This window comes from Melospiza melodia, chromosome 5, assembly GCF_035770615.1.
Source record: "Melospiza melodia melodia isolate bMelMel2 chromosome 5, bMelMel2.pri, whole genome shotgun sequence".
NCBI classification, from domain to species: Eukaryota; Metazoa; Chordata; class Aves; order Passeriformes; family Passerellidae; genus Melospiza; species Melospiza melodia.
This window is the reverse complement of record NC_086198.1, coordinates 14,587,379-14,603,274: the sequence shown is the minus strand read 5'-3', so window position 1 is coordinate 14,603,274 and position 15,896 is coordinate 14,587,379. Positions and strand designations below refer to the sequence as shown.

Sequence of the window (15,896 nt, the reverse complement as noted above, 5' to 3'; positions counted from 1 at the left end):
TTCTTGTCACAGCCAAACAGCTCATTATTTTTGAACACATGGAAAGACTCTTCTTTGTATCAAGAATTGGAGATGACTGGGTGATCTGTCTAAGCATTATTTAAAAATGACAAAATTGGCATAAAGAGTTAGTATGTAAAACTGCTGTCAAAACTCTGAAGTTTGATAGATGTATTTTACTAAGGTTTATTATTTTACTGATAATATCTCAGTGTAGAATTTGGGCATTTCTAGAAGTTTGTGGAATAAAGTTTGATTTTGTTTCTAAAGTCTTTAAGCAGAATGAGAGCTTGGGGAGTATTGCATGAATATTGTGTTTTAACTTGTGCCTGTCTCTGCATAGTCCCTGAAGGCATTGTCAGTGTATGGTCCAGCTGCTTCAGATAGAAGGTTTAAAAACCCTTCAGGGAAAAGTTGAAACTTCTCTTCATCTTCTCCTTTTCTTTCCAAGGGAAAATATCTTTCTATGTTCTTCCTGCCTTGAACAGGCCTATTAACTACCACCTTGGACTTTGTAGGTTTATTAAATACCCTAATGTTCAGTAACAAGCATATCCTTCATGTTCAGGTATGAAAATTTTCTGTAGTTCTGTCAGTCATGTGAATATCCTTTGAAGTTCTTTCAGCTTTCCTTATTAGATTTCTTGCATTTGTGAAACAGTGTTGAAAGAGGTGTTTCAGCTGTTTTTTGTTGGTTTGGGGTTTTTTTAGGTTGATTGGGGCGTACTTGATATTTGTATCTGCGTAGACAGCCATCTGTCCCTCAGGTCGTGCCAATTACACCAACTCTGAAAGCAGCCACAGAAATTCAGTTCTTTCATTGAGCCTGCACAACTGTTTCTTTCACCTTTTGTCTTTTAAGGAGGTTGGCCTCGAGCAGTTAGTTTTTGTTGCATAACCACTACTTATCAAATGGTGTTGCAAATGAATGAAGCAAAAACAAAAGCTCTTGGCAAGACATTTACTCTAAATTAACTTAATTATTATGGCAAATCTAAAAATATGGAAAATAATTGCATTAAAATACTTTTAATGTAGAGGGACTTGCTGTGTGGTAATACTTTTAAAATAATTGCAGGTAACAATATCAGGTTTGTACGTTTGAACCCTCATGTGGATGAGTGAAGGTTCGTGTGGAGGGGGAATTTCTCATTTGTTTCTTCTGAATACCCCACATTTTACTTTATTTGCCAGAAAAAACCCAAATACTCGTATTCAACATGGCCTGAGAACAGAGCCATGCCTAATTTACTGTATCGTATTTCAGCTTACTCTGATCTGTTAGCATATTAAGTAAATCAGGATTATAGGCCTAAATTTTATCTTGAAATGTAAAATGAATTGTGTTTGTGGGAGGGGCAAGTAAATCAGTTTTTCCCACATGGATACTCTAGCAAAACATAGAAATACTGCTTGTGAGTGCTGAGAATTAACTTAAGAATTGCTAGGTTTTGAGAGTCTTTGTAGTGCTTTGTCAAACAGTTGTATGGAGAGTCAGGTATTTTTTCAGTTTAATCCCCTGAAAAAAAAAAACCTTCATTTACTTAGTATGACTGTCAGATACTTTTTTTTAATCACTGACATATTTATAGTGCTAAACTTAAAAATTCACACTTGTTATCTCTTCAGTCCCTCTTAAAAAAGACAGAACTTACACATTGGCAGGATTAATACTATGATGTTTTGGAGCAAGTGTTATTTACTTAAAATAATCAATGTACTATCCTTTAATTTAATAGCAAATATGATGTATTTTAGGGGAAAGGGAATGTATTCAGCTCTGTCTTAGTGAGCATGATGAGGGAGTTAAGAGCTCATGGGTCAGGATAAAAGAGCAGAGTGGAAAGAGTGACCCTGTTGTGGGTATGTGCTGCAGGCTGCCTGATCAAGAGGAGGAGAGGGATGAGGCCTTCTACAGGCAATTAGCAGCAAGTCTCAGAGTCACAGGCATTGGTTCTTGTGGGGAACTTTTAAGCTCTCTGACATCTGCTGGAGAAGCTGTACAGCAATACTTGGTCAGTCCAGGAGGTTCCTGGAAAGCACTGACAGTAACTGCCTGCCACAGATGGTGGAGGATCCCACAAGGAATGGTGTGCTGACTGACCTCATAGTAACCAACAAGGAAGTCTTGTTGGGATGTGAAGTTTGGGGGCAGCCTTGGCTGTAGTGACCACAAGATTGTAGAGTTCAGGGTTGGATGAAGAGGTAGCAGGACAGCTATCAAGATGATAACCATGGACTTAAGGTGAACTCACTTTAGCCTCTTTGGGGATATTCTTGGAAGAATCCCATGGGAACCAGGCTCTGCAGGGAAGAGCGGGCCAGGAGAGTTGTTGATGATCAAGGCTCCCTTCCTCCAAGCTTGAGAATGATGCATCCTACTGAGAAAGAGTCAGGCCAAGGACACAAGAAACAAACCACCATAGATGAATAAAGAACTGCTGTCATTACTCAAGCAAAAGCAAAAAGTTACCAGGAAACAGAAGCAAGGCCGGGCCACTTGGAGTGAGTATTGAGAGGTGGTCAGGAGAAGTAGAAATGAAACTTGAAAGGCCAAGTCCCATCTAAAATGACATCTGGCCACCTTCTGAAATTCAACAGGGACAAATGCAGGGTCCCACACTCAGGGAGAAAAAACAGCATGCATCTAGCTAGGGGCTGACCTGCTGGAAGGCAACTCAGCAGAGAAGGACCCAGAGAACTTGGTGGACAGCAGGCTGTCCCTGAGCCAGCTGGGTGCTGTGAGCCAGCCTGGGTGGCCAAGAAGGCCAGTGGTTTCCTGGGAGTGCCTTAGAAAAAGCAGGTTGAGGGAAGTGATACTGTCCCTCTGCTCAGTCCTGGTGGCCACATTTGAAGTTCTGTGTCCAGTTCTGAGTTCCACAGTAGAAGAGAGACATGGAGCTCCTGGAGGGGTCCAGTGAAGAGCTACTAGGTTGGTTGAGGGTCTGAGAATCTCTCCTATGAGGAAATGCTGCAGGAGCCAGACTTGTTCAGCCTCAAGAAGAGGTGACTGACAGGGGACCTCCTTAATGTGTGTAAATATCAAAAGGGTGGCTATGAAGAGGATGGATTGAGGCTCTTTTTGATGGTGCAAAGCAACAGGACAAGAGGCAGTGGGCAGAAACTGAGGCACAGGAAGTTCTACCTGAAAGGAGGAATAAGGTCACTCACTGTACAGGTGACCAAGCAGCAGCACAGGTTGCCCAGAGGGGTTGTGGAGTGTGTGTGTGCCCACTGGAGATATTCAACAACAATCTGGATACAATCCTGTGCAGTGTGCTCTAGGCCAACCCTGCTTGAACAGGGACATTGGACCAGATGATTCACTGTGGTCCCTTCCAACCTGACCAATTATGTGATCCTTTTTCTCCAGAAAATCAAGTTTATTCCCTATTCTCTCCCAACTTTTTGAATTGACTCTTTCAAAGATTGCATTAAAATACTTCTTATGGTAAAATTTCATAAAGAGAAGAGAGTTCTTGAACATTTTTCCAATATACCTATATTTCAGTATTTAAAAACAAAATTTTTATGAATACAGAAATGTGGTGGGCCCTAACTCTTCTGTTCTTTTTTTTGACAGTCTGTTTTCCTTCCATTTTATGATGTCCTCTTGCTGAAAAAATCTTCTTTCTTCTTCAGTTTGAGTTACAAATTCTTACTTGATCTTGCTTTATCTCTACTCTTGTTCTTACTTCTATTTCCTGAACTGTTGCAGAGTCCTAGTTGCTCTATGTCCCACCAAATATAAATCCCTACTTCATGTTGCTGAAATGAGTTGGAGTGGCTCAGGGTAAGACCTTGCATGCTGCTTTCTCTTCCTTTCACAAATGTTAAAAGAAAAGGAAAGAAATAGATCTCAGTTGTATTTATGTAGCGAGTGTATGTTTGCTGTTTGTGCCTCATGAGAGTTTAATGGGATATTTATCACATCCCTGACGGAGCCCCCAGTGGAGCTGGTGGCTGCTCCTGCTGTAGTTCAGTTCCCTGGATGGGTTACATGGAGAAATGGCATTTCATGAGTGATACATCCCGGGATCAGAGCAGAGGCCACAGTGCTGCAGGTCACAGGAGGGCTCTCCATGTTCTGTGACCATGATTAGCTGGCTGCAAAGTTTGCTTACGTGTATTTGGAAACTCTGGGAAGCATGGATTTGGGACTCTGCATGTGAAAGGAGTAGCTGTATGCTTGCTTAGTGTAGTACTTAAGAAAGCAGTTCTGCATGTCAGTGTGCTGCCCTTTGGGATTTTTCTTCCTCTAAGTTTTAGTCAACAGTAATTGTTAAGTGATTTCTTTTAGTAATGTTCTCTGCCTTTCTTTTAACACAAAGGTCTGTTTTCAATATTTTCAGATTGTTCTTTGGCTGTTGATCTTTGCATTTTTCCTCTCTATATATTATTAGTCTGTTTTTAACTTCAATTTTTTCTATCTTTCTTTAAAATCTAGAGGAATGCTTTGAAGTACTTCTTTCCATACCTTCTGTCAATTCTACTTAAGGTTTTCAGTAGTGAGTTGGTTTTCCCATAGAAAAGAAATACACCTATCTACTGCTTAATGTTACCCTAAACCTCTTGAACTGTTTTTGTTTAACCAAAAGACAACTGGCCTTGCCTTTGGCCTGAAACAAGGCACAGTGAGCTTCAAACCTAAAACAAATAACTTTACAAGTTAGAAATTATTAAAAAATTGATGTCTTTAATTCTGTAGTGCCACAGTGAGTGGAGCTCACAAGAGCAGTAGTTTTGAATACATTTTTGGTTGAGTGTTTGGCCAAAAGAAAACCCAAACAGATGATATTTCTTTTTCAGACCATAATGACAGTGAGTTAACAGCTGTGAGCACTCTTGGTGGTTAGCATGTGAGACCTTGGCTTGATTCTTGGCCAGTGAACATGCTCAGGGGCTGGGTTTGCATGGTTTATACTGGGTTTGTAGATATTTTAATATGCTGGTGAGACAAGCTACATGTTTGTGGGATACTGGTGGTTAGAGTGGTTAAAAACAGGGAATCAGATGGCATAGGACCAACAAAAACCTTTGCTGGAGGAAAAAAAAAGTAGTTTTTTATTCTAGAATATAAGTTGATCAGGCAGGTTTTGAGAAAGACTGCAACTGGAACCTGCTGCTCTTGTTCATTGGGGTTAAACATTCCTCTTCCAAATGTAGATCAGTGGCTTGCTGAAGGGGAGCCCTGCTATTAATGTGTTCATACTAGATTATAAATGATGTGAGTATGTCTAATCTGTGTTCTTTGGTACAAACCAGGCCCCAAGTTCCCTGATGGAACTAGTGCTATCACCAGCGCTTTGCACACCCAAACTGCTGCACACGTGTCTAGCTAAACATTGTGATACCTCTGCAGAGTAGGAAATATCATCCCTTTGAGTGATTTTTCCCTTTTGGGAAATTGGGGGGCACTTGGGATTGTATCAGTGTCTAAGGCTAGTGGCGATTTAATTGATCATACTGGTCTGTAAACTAAAGAAATTGTTCCCCAACTCTCCTGTTTTATAGATGCTAGTTACTTTCTTCATTAAACTGTCTTCTTGCAGGCTCTCACTGTGTTTTGAAAACATGAAAATGCTCTTGTGGAGAACATTTTTAACTTCCTAATTTTGAATTATTTAGTCTCCTCTCCTTTTTCTTTCCCCTAGATGATTTTTTTGGCTGCTTTCTTGCATCTTGCTTAATCATGTGCTGATTCAGAGCAGTCAGATAGGAGACATGAAACTTTGTAGTGGAGTAGAATCTCTCTGTACTTCTTTTCCACAGCTGGTCTGTTAACACTTGTGGCAGAAGGTTGTTCCTGTGTCAGCCCTGACATGTCTCTCAAGAAACATAGAGGGCACACAGTATCTTTATCTCTGGACTGGTCTCTCTGCTTTTGGCAGGAAATAGATTTCTCAGAGTGGTTAATGTTCCTTGAGAAATTGTTTGCCAGTTCCCCTGGAAAGTTGCTCCAAGGATTGAAATATTTCATTTGCTACTGTGCTTCTTTGCAATCAAGCTTTTCTACAGCTGGTGAGTGGGAAAGTAAGTCACTGTATTTGTCCAGATGTGGTTGTCTGCTATCATGCATACACAATGTTTGCATATTCTGCTTTTTTTTTCTTTTTAATGCCCTATAAACTGTCATTTGCCATTTGCACTTGCCTTTCAATTCAGTATTGTATCATGTGTATCCTTCCTTCCTCTGACTCCTTTATCCTTGCTTCTTTCCTTCTTTCATTATAGTTATTTTCAGCTGTGTTCCCACCTCTCTATCCAAGCCTTTCTGCTTCTCTCATAGTCACAGATTCTTTGTACAAACCCTGGCCATCTGTTCCTCACCCTTTGAATCCTTGTCCTCTGTTAACGTTTTTTCTGTATCTTGCCTCCTTCTGCTCTTCCTTTCTGTATCCTCAGATTTATTTGTTATAGAGGATAACCACCATGACTTCAAAATAATGCATAAAGAGCTGAAGTGTCTATTTTTTTTTGTTAAGTGTAATAATAATTAAAGAATAATTTAAAAATCAGAAAATACCCAAGCAATTAAAATCTGTGAGTTAAGAAGGTAATATCTTAAATAAGATTATGTAAAAATCATCTTTGCTTTTTGGCAAAGGAAGGTCTTCTAACCTCATGGCACAGTAACCTTGCATGTTGGGTAGGACAGAATCTAAGAAATTCCTTTATCTCCCATGGTTTGTCATTAGTATTTCTTGCATTAGTAAATGATGTGGCATACAGAGGATCAAGAAAATGATAAGATGTCTTATTGGGTGCTTCCATGCTGGAAACCAGCTTTTATAATTTGCACTTCTTGAGAGCTCCTCCTGTACATCCATTTTAGAGAAAGCAGAAACATTCCTTTAGAACTTAATGAGTATGAAGAAAAAAAAAAAAGAGAAAATGACACCTTTATGACCTCCCTTGCAGAGAGCATTGGCTTCTTTGCACCTGCAGTATAAGGGTCTAGGTAAGCTCCTTGGCTTCTCTGTGTCCTCTGTGGGTTTTGCTCCAGAAAAATCCTGCCTTCAGAGATGCCAAATGACTTGCTCTGGGGTTTGTGTTCCCTGGACTTAGTGAACTGCAAACTGCATCTCAGTACTTACCCCCTTCTGAACTGTGTACCTCTGTTTGGTATGGCATCATGTGGGGACTAACACACCTACTCTTTTAAGAATTTTGTGGAAAGCCTGGAAGGAGTACTCTTTGACTATCCACCAAAATTAAGATGTTGGTCTACTTCAAGCCACATAGTGAAACCCATGCTGCCTCTGTGGTTTCTTGCACTGAGAGCAAAAAGTAAACAGCTGGACATATTTTTCCTCAAATTATGTCTTACCATTAGTATAATTCCTGTATAAATTGAAGAAAACTAAAGCATTCTTTTAGAAAGGAGACTTTTTGGCTGTATGCATGCTCACACATGCATGAACACAGAGTAATTATTTTTTTAAATCAAGCTGTGAAAGGAACCACTAAACCCAGTGAGCTGCAGTTGGGCTGTATCCTAATCTTTATGGACCAGCAGTATGGAGTTTTTTACTGTTATGACTGATCTTCAAGACTTGGCAGTAAGCTCTGCCTGATATTTATCATACATTTACATTTAGTATTCTGAAAATACGGACCAAACATTAGTTTAAATTGAAATTGAGAAGTGATTATACCTCCAAAGGAGTGCAGTTTGTGTTGCATGAATGTATTTATATCAGCTGCACAATTTTAGTGATATGGTTAAATTATCAAGGAGATTGCAAGAAATATCTGGGAATGCTTTTGCACTCAGTGGGATCCTCAGTGAGAAGGGGAATGTAGAAGTGGAGGACTCATGTGGGGGATCGTGGGGTAGAGCAGAGTAAAAGCCGAGCTCTGGCAGCTGTTCTTTTCACAGTTACTGTGATATATTGGTACACTGATTGGTGCTTTAGTTTTAAAACTAAAACAAAGGGTACTCAAAAAGCATGCTATTGTTTCTTTTTTTCCTCTTTTGTGTTGGTTTCAATGCAGTAACTGTTTTTTATTAGAATTTTTTTTTCGTTCTTGTTCATCTCATTTAATATTTCAAGGTGCTTTGTCTGATGCTGAGTATGGTGTCGCTGAGGGTCGAGTCATAGTCCTGCTCAGCTTAAGAGTTTGCAAAGTATCTCTGGAAAACTGCCAACTGAACTGGAAGGGCCTGGTTCAAGATGGGTGGCAGGTTAATGGAGAGAGCTCTCTCTCGGCAAATTATTTATCCTGATGTAACAGAAAAATGGAAGGATTATTCACACCAGCCCTGTGAGATTCCTCTGCCTTGGGCTTGAAGGAAGGGATCTCTGTGAGCTCTGGCAGTGCAAGGGCCACACAGTAAAAGGGGGCCACAGCTTTGCATGCCTTTGAATAGAGACTTCTGTTCATCAGCATGTAAAAGGGATTGGGGCTGTGCCAGTGGCATACCACACTTTGGGAACACCGGTATCCACAGCTGAGCAGGTGGAGCTGCTGCAGCATTTGTCACTGCTTCCTTGAATAGGGACAGCTGGAAAAGGACCCAAGGAAATCATCAGATCCAAAGCCTCCATGTTAGGGGGTCCTTTACATAGAGATGCCAGGTTATGGTATGAAACAGGATTTTAGTCCCATGCTGAACGTGCAGTATATAACAAGATTATGTGCCACAGGAATAAATATTTCTTAGACTTGAAGTTGTTTCCTGTAATTCTTCTCTGTGGGTCAGAGCCTCAGATTTATATTTGGGCACTTTTGTATTTATTTTGTCTTTATTTTTATTACATAAGTTACACATGTATTTTAAAATTTAATTATTTTTTAAACACATGTATTTTAAAAAGATATATTCCCTTGTTTATTTAAATGCATTAATATTTATGCACATTTTATAGCTGTGTTTAATGTTACTGGAAAAGTTTTATTGTGTTCTTTGTTTTCCTTATTAGTTTGCTGAAAGCAGTCAGAAAAAAGAGACTTTAGAAAAAAGCATCGAGAAATCAAAAATTGGACGTGAAGATACGGTAAGTTGCTTTGGAGGGTTTGTAATCCTACAAGGAAATAGTGCTACAAGTATGTACTTCTTGTAGATACTAATGTAGTACTTCCAGGTGTTTTCAGATATAAAAGTATCTTAAAACTTGAACTACCCAGAGGCCTGTACCAGAGTTGCCAATGGGTGCTGAACTGCCAAATCTGGTAACTACAAACTTCAATGTTGGTTTGGGTTTTTTTCAACTTATTTGTAATATAGTTTCCTAAATTACTGTTCTGAGCATAATGTAAGCCCAGTGCTCTTTGCTGCTGAAGCTGTTAACACTGAAAAAATATATCTAGGCTTGCTGTTTGTCATAACCAACATATTAGTTAGAAATACTTTGTATGATATTCTGGGTTGCTGACTTCTCTGAGATGCTCAGTCTAAAGTGATTTAAACCTCCAATAAACATGCATAGCCAGAAGCTTTCAGGAGGAATTGAATTTTGTAGGAAAGTGCCAAATCTTCAAATCCGAACTGTTTTGCAGAAACACTCTAGGTTTTCCCTACGTATGTTTCATTTATCTAGTAAGGAATAGAGTGAACCTTACCATCAAACTCTGTTAATGTTGCAGTTCCACAAATTCAATTAAAACCTGCTTTTTGGCAGTGTCTTTAATGGGAATTCTTTATTCATTCATTCATTCACAATGGACTGTAATCAGGAATCACAGGCAGGTTTCTCACATAATTGTGCTTGTCATGTTTCCAAACAAACTGTTTCAGCCTTGGGCTTCTCCAGCATGTGGCTTGCCCCACAGACAGCTATTGGTCTGGAAATCCTGTTCTGGCTGATGTTTCCAACATTTTCATTCCTGATTATACATCAAGAAGAAGTCCTAAAAAATCTAGATTGCAATGTAGGTCTCCAAGCATCTCACCTCCATACCTCAGCATCTGGAAACTTTTGATTTCCATACTGCATTTTCGGAACATGCTGAATCCAAACTGTTGGCAAAAGCACTGGGAAATATGGAAGTTTGGGGGGGAAAAAACCCAACAACTGTAAACAAAATCCCAGATCCACAAAGACCTCAGACTGCTGGGTTACCATGGAGATTGCCATTGGTAAAATCTCGATGGCTTACAGACTCATGCAGTCTGGCTCTTCTAGGCTACCCTAGCTTGAGTTATTTGAATATCAGCCAGTTCCAGTGTTTGTCTGTAGCTACAGACTGAATTAGAACTATGTGCTGAGCTGGCTGTGGGAGAGCTCATGTTGAGTCAGTGTCTGCAGATTCTTATTGATCGATAGAATCTTTGAGGTCAGTATTTTGTACAATCCTAGCAAAGACTACCATGTCATAAATGCATGAATTTATTTTTGAGGCCATTGCTCTTAAAGGGTGTGCAAAAGAAAAAAAAGACAAATTCAGAGGGTGTTCATACACAGCATCTCAATTTGTGGAAGGGTGGATGGTAGGTTTTTCTGTAATGCTGTCTTTTTTACAATTACAATTTTTTTACAATTACAAGACTAACACTCCTAAATACTGCTTAACCTTTAAGCCAAATAATTAAGAGATCTCTTTGGAGTTTGTTAAACCATGGTTTAAAGGTTGTAGAAAATTGATCTTTTATCGATACATTTTGGCCTTAACTTTTTTTCCTTCCAGCTGGTATTCAGTATCATTTAATATCTCTGAGAATTCTATGTAATAAAATAAAATGCTCAAGTAGTTCGTAGACAGAAAGCAGTAGTGAAAGCAGCTTTTAAATTTTAATTGTATATTTTTATTTTTAAAAAAACTTTGGATGATAATTACTGTTTTTAATAATTGGAGGGTTTTTTTGTATCTCCCAACATCCTTTGAATGCTCAGGCGGATCGTGCAGCTCTGCTGAAGGAACTTGCTGCCCTTCGGCAGAAGAAAGAGCAGCTAAAGACAGAAATAGACAAATACAGGGAATGCGATCCAGACGTGGTGGAAGAGATGCGTAAGTTGTGCATTGTTTCAAGTGATCCTTTGCCTGAAAAGTTCTGCACTTCTTTGGCCTAAAATCTGGTAGTCAGAAGTTAGTCAAAGAATAACTGCTTTTCTTTTTAAAGCTGAGCAATACAAAACAGGTACGCTGACCATTTCTTTTCATGTTCTGTTCTGTTATACATGAGGAAGTTCATTGATACTTACTCTGCCACCACCTGAGCAGTTGAGAAACAATCCTATAATTGAAATACTCTGATGCTTTAGAATTAACATCAGGGTCATCCTTTCCAGAACCCTGTTAATTCTATAACTCGTGCTGTACCCTAGAATGTGTGTAGGAGGAGGAGTCTCTAGCTCCCATTTGCCTTCAGTTCCAAGCTGTTAAGATTGGTATCTTTCTACTTTGTCTTGCCTATTTAAAACATAAGCATTTCATTAGAGATGCTTAATTGTCACGTACATGAAAGTAGGTTACACAATCTTGACTGACTGTACTGTCTCTGACCTGCTGGGTTTTGGTTGAAGTTTCTAACTAATGGAATACAGAGAATTATCAGTGACTTTAATACAGAATTTGGCACTGAAATGCACTTAATATTTTGATCCTTAGCATGAAAAATGAAAAGCATGCATGAAATTTTATTTAATTTTCTCTTCTGCAGCCTTCATGTTTTATTTATTAGGCCCTTACATTGCTACCCAAGCACCACTGCGTATTCAGGTTGCTGAATGGCAAAATGATTTTACAAAGTGACGAGAAACAGGCACAAAACTTTTTCTGAAAAGAGATGTGGCTAAATCTTTCTCCTTTCTTATTTTATTAACAAAGTTCACAGCTTTAGAGCTGTTCTGAGAGAAAGCCAGGAACATAAACAGAGTTGGCAGCACTCTCCAAATTTGGACAGATATTATTTATTTTGAGGAGCTGTGACATTTTTTGTCAGCTGTGTTATCTTTCCCCAAGGATGTAATGGTATGCCAGGGAATAAGCAAACTTGAGACCTGAGGTTAGTTACTGTGCTGTAAATCCCTTGCTGCCTGCTCTCCTGAGGAGAAGACACATTCCAGCTGATTCCAGCTGTAAAAATGAATGAGGTTAGGCAGATACCAACAGCAGAGGGATGTGTAACATCAGGTATTTTAACTGCTGAGGTACCCTTACAGTCAGCATCTCACAGAATGGTTTGAGAGCCTCTTTTGAAACAGTTGCAGTGAGCACGTTTCTAAATATGGCACAAGGGAGCAAATCACAGCTGCAATGCTAGGGCAAGCTGCATCAGCTGGTAACATGCAGACTGGTATCTTGGAAAGAAAGAAAAAAAGGGAAGGAAATGTAATACTTAGTGCTTCAGTCATGCCCTTGTCTTTTGTCTGTATGTTGTGCATTTGGGTTTTTTTGTCCAAATGTGTGGAAGCTCCATGTGAATTTCTGTGATGGAGAGATGAGCATTTAAGGCACTTGTGAGGTTAGCACTGTTGAGCTACCTGTAGGCTTCCCAGGGGAGTGTGCAGTAGTGTTTCAAAATTAATTTGTCTTTGAACTTAATTTTAAGTTTCTGCTTCATTATGTGTTTTGTCAGGCATTGCTACACTGGCAGCATGCATTGTTGCTGGCAATGTATGAATGAGTAAATGGTGGTGTCAGTTTTGGGGAGTTAATGCCCTTGTCAGAGCTGAATGGAAGTTGACAGGCTTTATAGAAGAGATGGAAAGAAAAAAAAAAAAAAGGGTTTAGGGGGATTTCTTTTGGTTCCAGAGTGCAGAAAAGTGCAAAGGCAAAAGTAAGAAGGCAGTAAAGAATCTTAGGCAATGAAATGCATTCAGCTGGACATAAAAGTTATTGCTGCTGTTTCACAGAAAAAAGACATATTATAAAAGTTACTCATTCACAGATTTTCAAACTGCATATGGGTGATACGATTTTCTATGTCTGTACAATTTAGATAACATAACCCTTGGGATTATTTTCAGTTAAATCACCTGAGCAGATTTCTAACTACCTTATTTTAGAGTCAGAGATGGCTGTTATGTTATGTAATCACACTATTTTAACAGTTGAATAAATATATTCAGTAAAATATATTCAATGAAATATATTTTGTAACAGGCAGTTGTCACTTTCTACCTTTGGGTTTTCTCTCTTCCTCCTTAATGACTTCAACCTGTAAGGCAATCTTCCTGATGCCCAGTGTAAAATTTCATCCTCTTAATTTCTCATGCTGTAGGACAGAGAGCTGCCTTGATTCTTCTTGTGGTATTTTAGGGCTATATCAAGTTGTCATCTGTTTTCAGTGGCCTTCAAATTTGGAGAATGCTTTGGTGTGTCTTTTAACCCTCAGCAGAGTTTTGCAGAAGGAAACCAGTTGCACAGCAGCAAGGCTCATTGAAACGTGCGTGCACACACGCACACATACATACATAATTTTCAGGGTCAAAACAAAAGTTTGAATGATTCATAGCAAATATCTGAAGACTCAGCTAAAAACTGAACATCTGTCTTTACTTCCTGAGTCTCATGGTGGGAAAGTCAAACTTGACCATGTAACTAAATATATTATAATGCATATTCACAAGGGTGCAAATGGGAAAACTAATAACTCTGGTTTTTGCTGACTTCACTGTTTAGCTAGTTCACTGTTTTAGTGTCAACTAACCAATGTTTTGCTCTAAGTTTTGGCTTAGTTTCCTTGGCTTTTGTATTAGAGGTACATTGCAGTATAAATTTTAATGCCTTCTCAAATTTACAGCATTTGAACACAGAATTTGTGTGTAACAAGTAACTAGAGTAAATAGCAAAAGCAACAAGATTTAGGGACTGACCACTAGAGGAAGCTACGTAATAGTCTGGTCTTGTGGATATATTCAGATAATTCCATTTTACAGGAACAATATTGTAAAAATATATCTAGAACAGCAAAATATGTGGATTTTTTTCTAATGACCTCTGCAGTTCAGAAGTTTGTCTTTGCCACTTGTAGTGTTGTTTAAGACACCTTCTGTGAGTTAGCATTGATTAATAAATTATTTCTCAAAGGCAGTAAAACTGAAAAGAATAATTTGAAGTAAAAAAAGCCAAACAAATAGTGGGATTTTATACTTTTCTAGTCAACTTGTGACCCTGCTTCAGATGGAGATTGTTTCTCACCTTTGAGACAGGTCTGTGTAGGTGGGATATATTGTCATGGGAGAGCAGCCATTGTAGAGAGATTTGTCTCTTTTTGTGACATGGTATGCGTGTATGCAGAGTTGGAGAGATGATGCTGCTGGATTCTCTAAAGGTTATGGTAGACAACAAAGCCATGGAGAGAGCAAGCTTACAATAGTTCATAGTTGATGCAGATTTTCATAAAGTCAACAGAAAAAGTTCCACCTAATATCAAGATTACCCTGCTGCATATGTTTAATTCTTTCTGCCTGCCAGAGAGAGGTGTTAAGGAGCTAATAAAATTTTTCTCATAATTAATTTTATAGAAAAGTTTGTCTGGCAACATAAGTGTATAAATGGTAGGGACTTTCCTCTGAGTTGCTGGTCAGCTTGTAATTGGAAACAGCTAAACACTTTCAGTGTTCACTGTAAAATAAACATTTCTAGAATTTCAAACTCCTTGTTCTTTCACTGTAATAAGAGGAATTAAAATTTGTAAAACATTGTTAGGCCTTTGCTTGTTTTTACACAATAGCCATGCTTTGTTACTGTGTGCCTTTGGATAGGGCAGCTCTCTCAGGAATAGTTACCTACTGACTGCACTGACTTCTGTGTGGTATGATTGCTAATATTTATGGGGCCTGGGATCTTGCCTGTCAGCATTCCTTTTTGATTTAGCATGTTTTTAGAATGTCTGGTTACTGATAACTTTTATGTCTTAGGCTTTTACCTTTAAAACAGTGATCTCAACATGTCTAGGCAAGCTTGTTTTCTCAAAAATTAGCAAACTACCAGATACAACACATGTAGCAATTTTGGTGTCAGCCTTTTTACTTTAGCTCTCTCTGTTTATTTTTATCCTGTAACAAGAGAGACAGGGGGTTCAAATGGACACGATTTTAAACTATAAATATCCACATAGTTATTCTTTTGACTCTCTCAATGTGTGGTCTCAGAGGCATCACTGCCAGTCCAGTTCAAGTTATTTTCTAAAATTAATACTTACATGATTCTGTGAAAATAAATTTTGGTAAAACACCCAGACTTTACTGAATACTATGAAAATGTCATGTTATATGTAATATGTATTTGAAAATGTCTTTTTTTCCTTTTAGGTCCTTCAAAAATTTCTAATTCTGATGTTTCTAAACAAAGAAAATTTTAGCTTGACAAACTGAGGAATTGTCAGGGTATATAGACAGTATGAGAAAAGAGTTCTGTATTGTTCAGTTTTTTCATTCATCTTAATATCTGAAAGGTTAATGCTGAAAAGTTAATGTTTATTTAGATTTTTTTGAGTGCATAGTTTGGGGGTTGGTTTTTTTGTTGACACACCCAGCTATTCTCTTATGTTCAAATCAATTTGAAAATATGTTGCATATGCAGATGTACTTCATGTTACAAAAACTTTAGTACTAAGAGGTAGATTCTTTGGGACATACTTACTAATGCTAGGAATAGTTCCTGTTCCCAGAAGAGAAACAGTAGCGAAGAAATTAAATGAAGATTGGACTATCCTGGCTAATGGAGGGACTTTAAATTGAGTTGCATCAATTTTACTCAAAATGTGTCAGAATGCCAATAATTTACAAATGGTTTAATGGATTGTTGTTCAGAAATTGTATCAGAAAGGTGATTTAAACTAAAAAGCCTTGTCAGCAGTATCAGCTAATAAACTATTAAAAAAATTGAATGTTTCCACTTGGAAAAGTGGAAATATACAAATAATTTTGAGCCTGGTCTAGGTGCCACCAAGATCAATAGTGTACAGATGAAGCCTTTAGAGAAAATGTTTTTTTAATCACTTT

At 38.3% G+C, this 15,896-nt stretch overlaps 1 protein-coding gene across 1 annotated transcript in view; it reads left to right on the top strand.

The window, feature by feature from the left end:
- The window catches only part of MND1 (meiotic nuclear divisions 1), a 41,106-nt gene that overhangs the window by 13,007 nt on the left and 12,203 nt on the right, over positions 1 to 15,896 (top strand). Inside the window, exons 5-6 of the mRNA XM_063156340.1 lie at positions 8,928 to 9,002; positions 10,839 to 10,953. Coding sequence (XP_063012410.1) covers positions 8,928 to 9,002; positions 10,839 to 10,953 — 190 coding nt within the window. The remainder of the gene's footprint in view (positions 1 to 8,927; positions 9,003 to 10,838; positions 10,954 to 15,896) is intronic.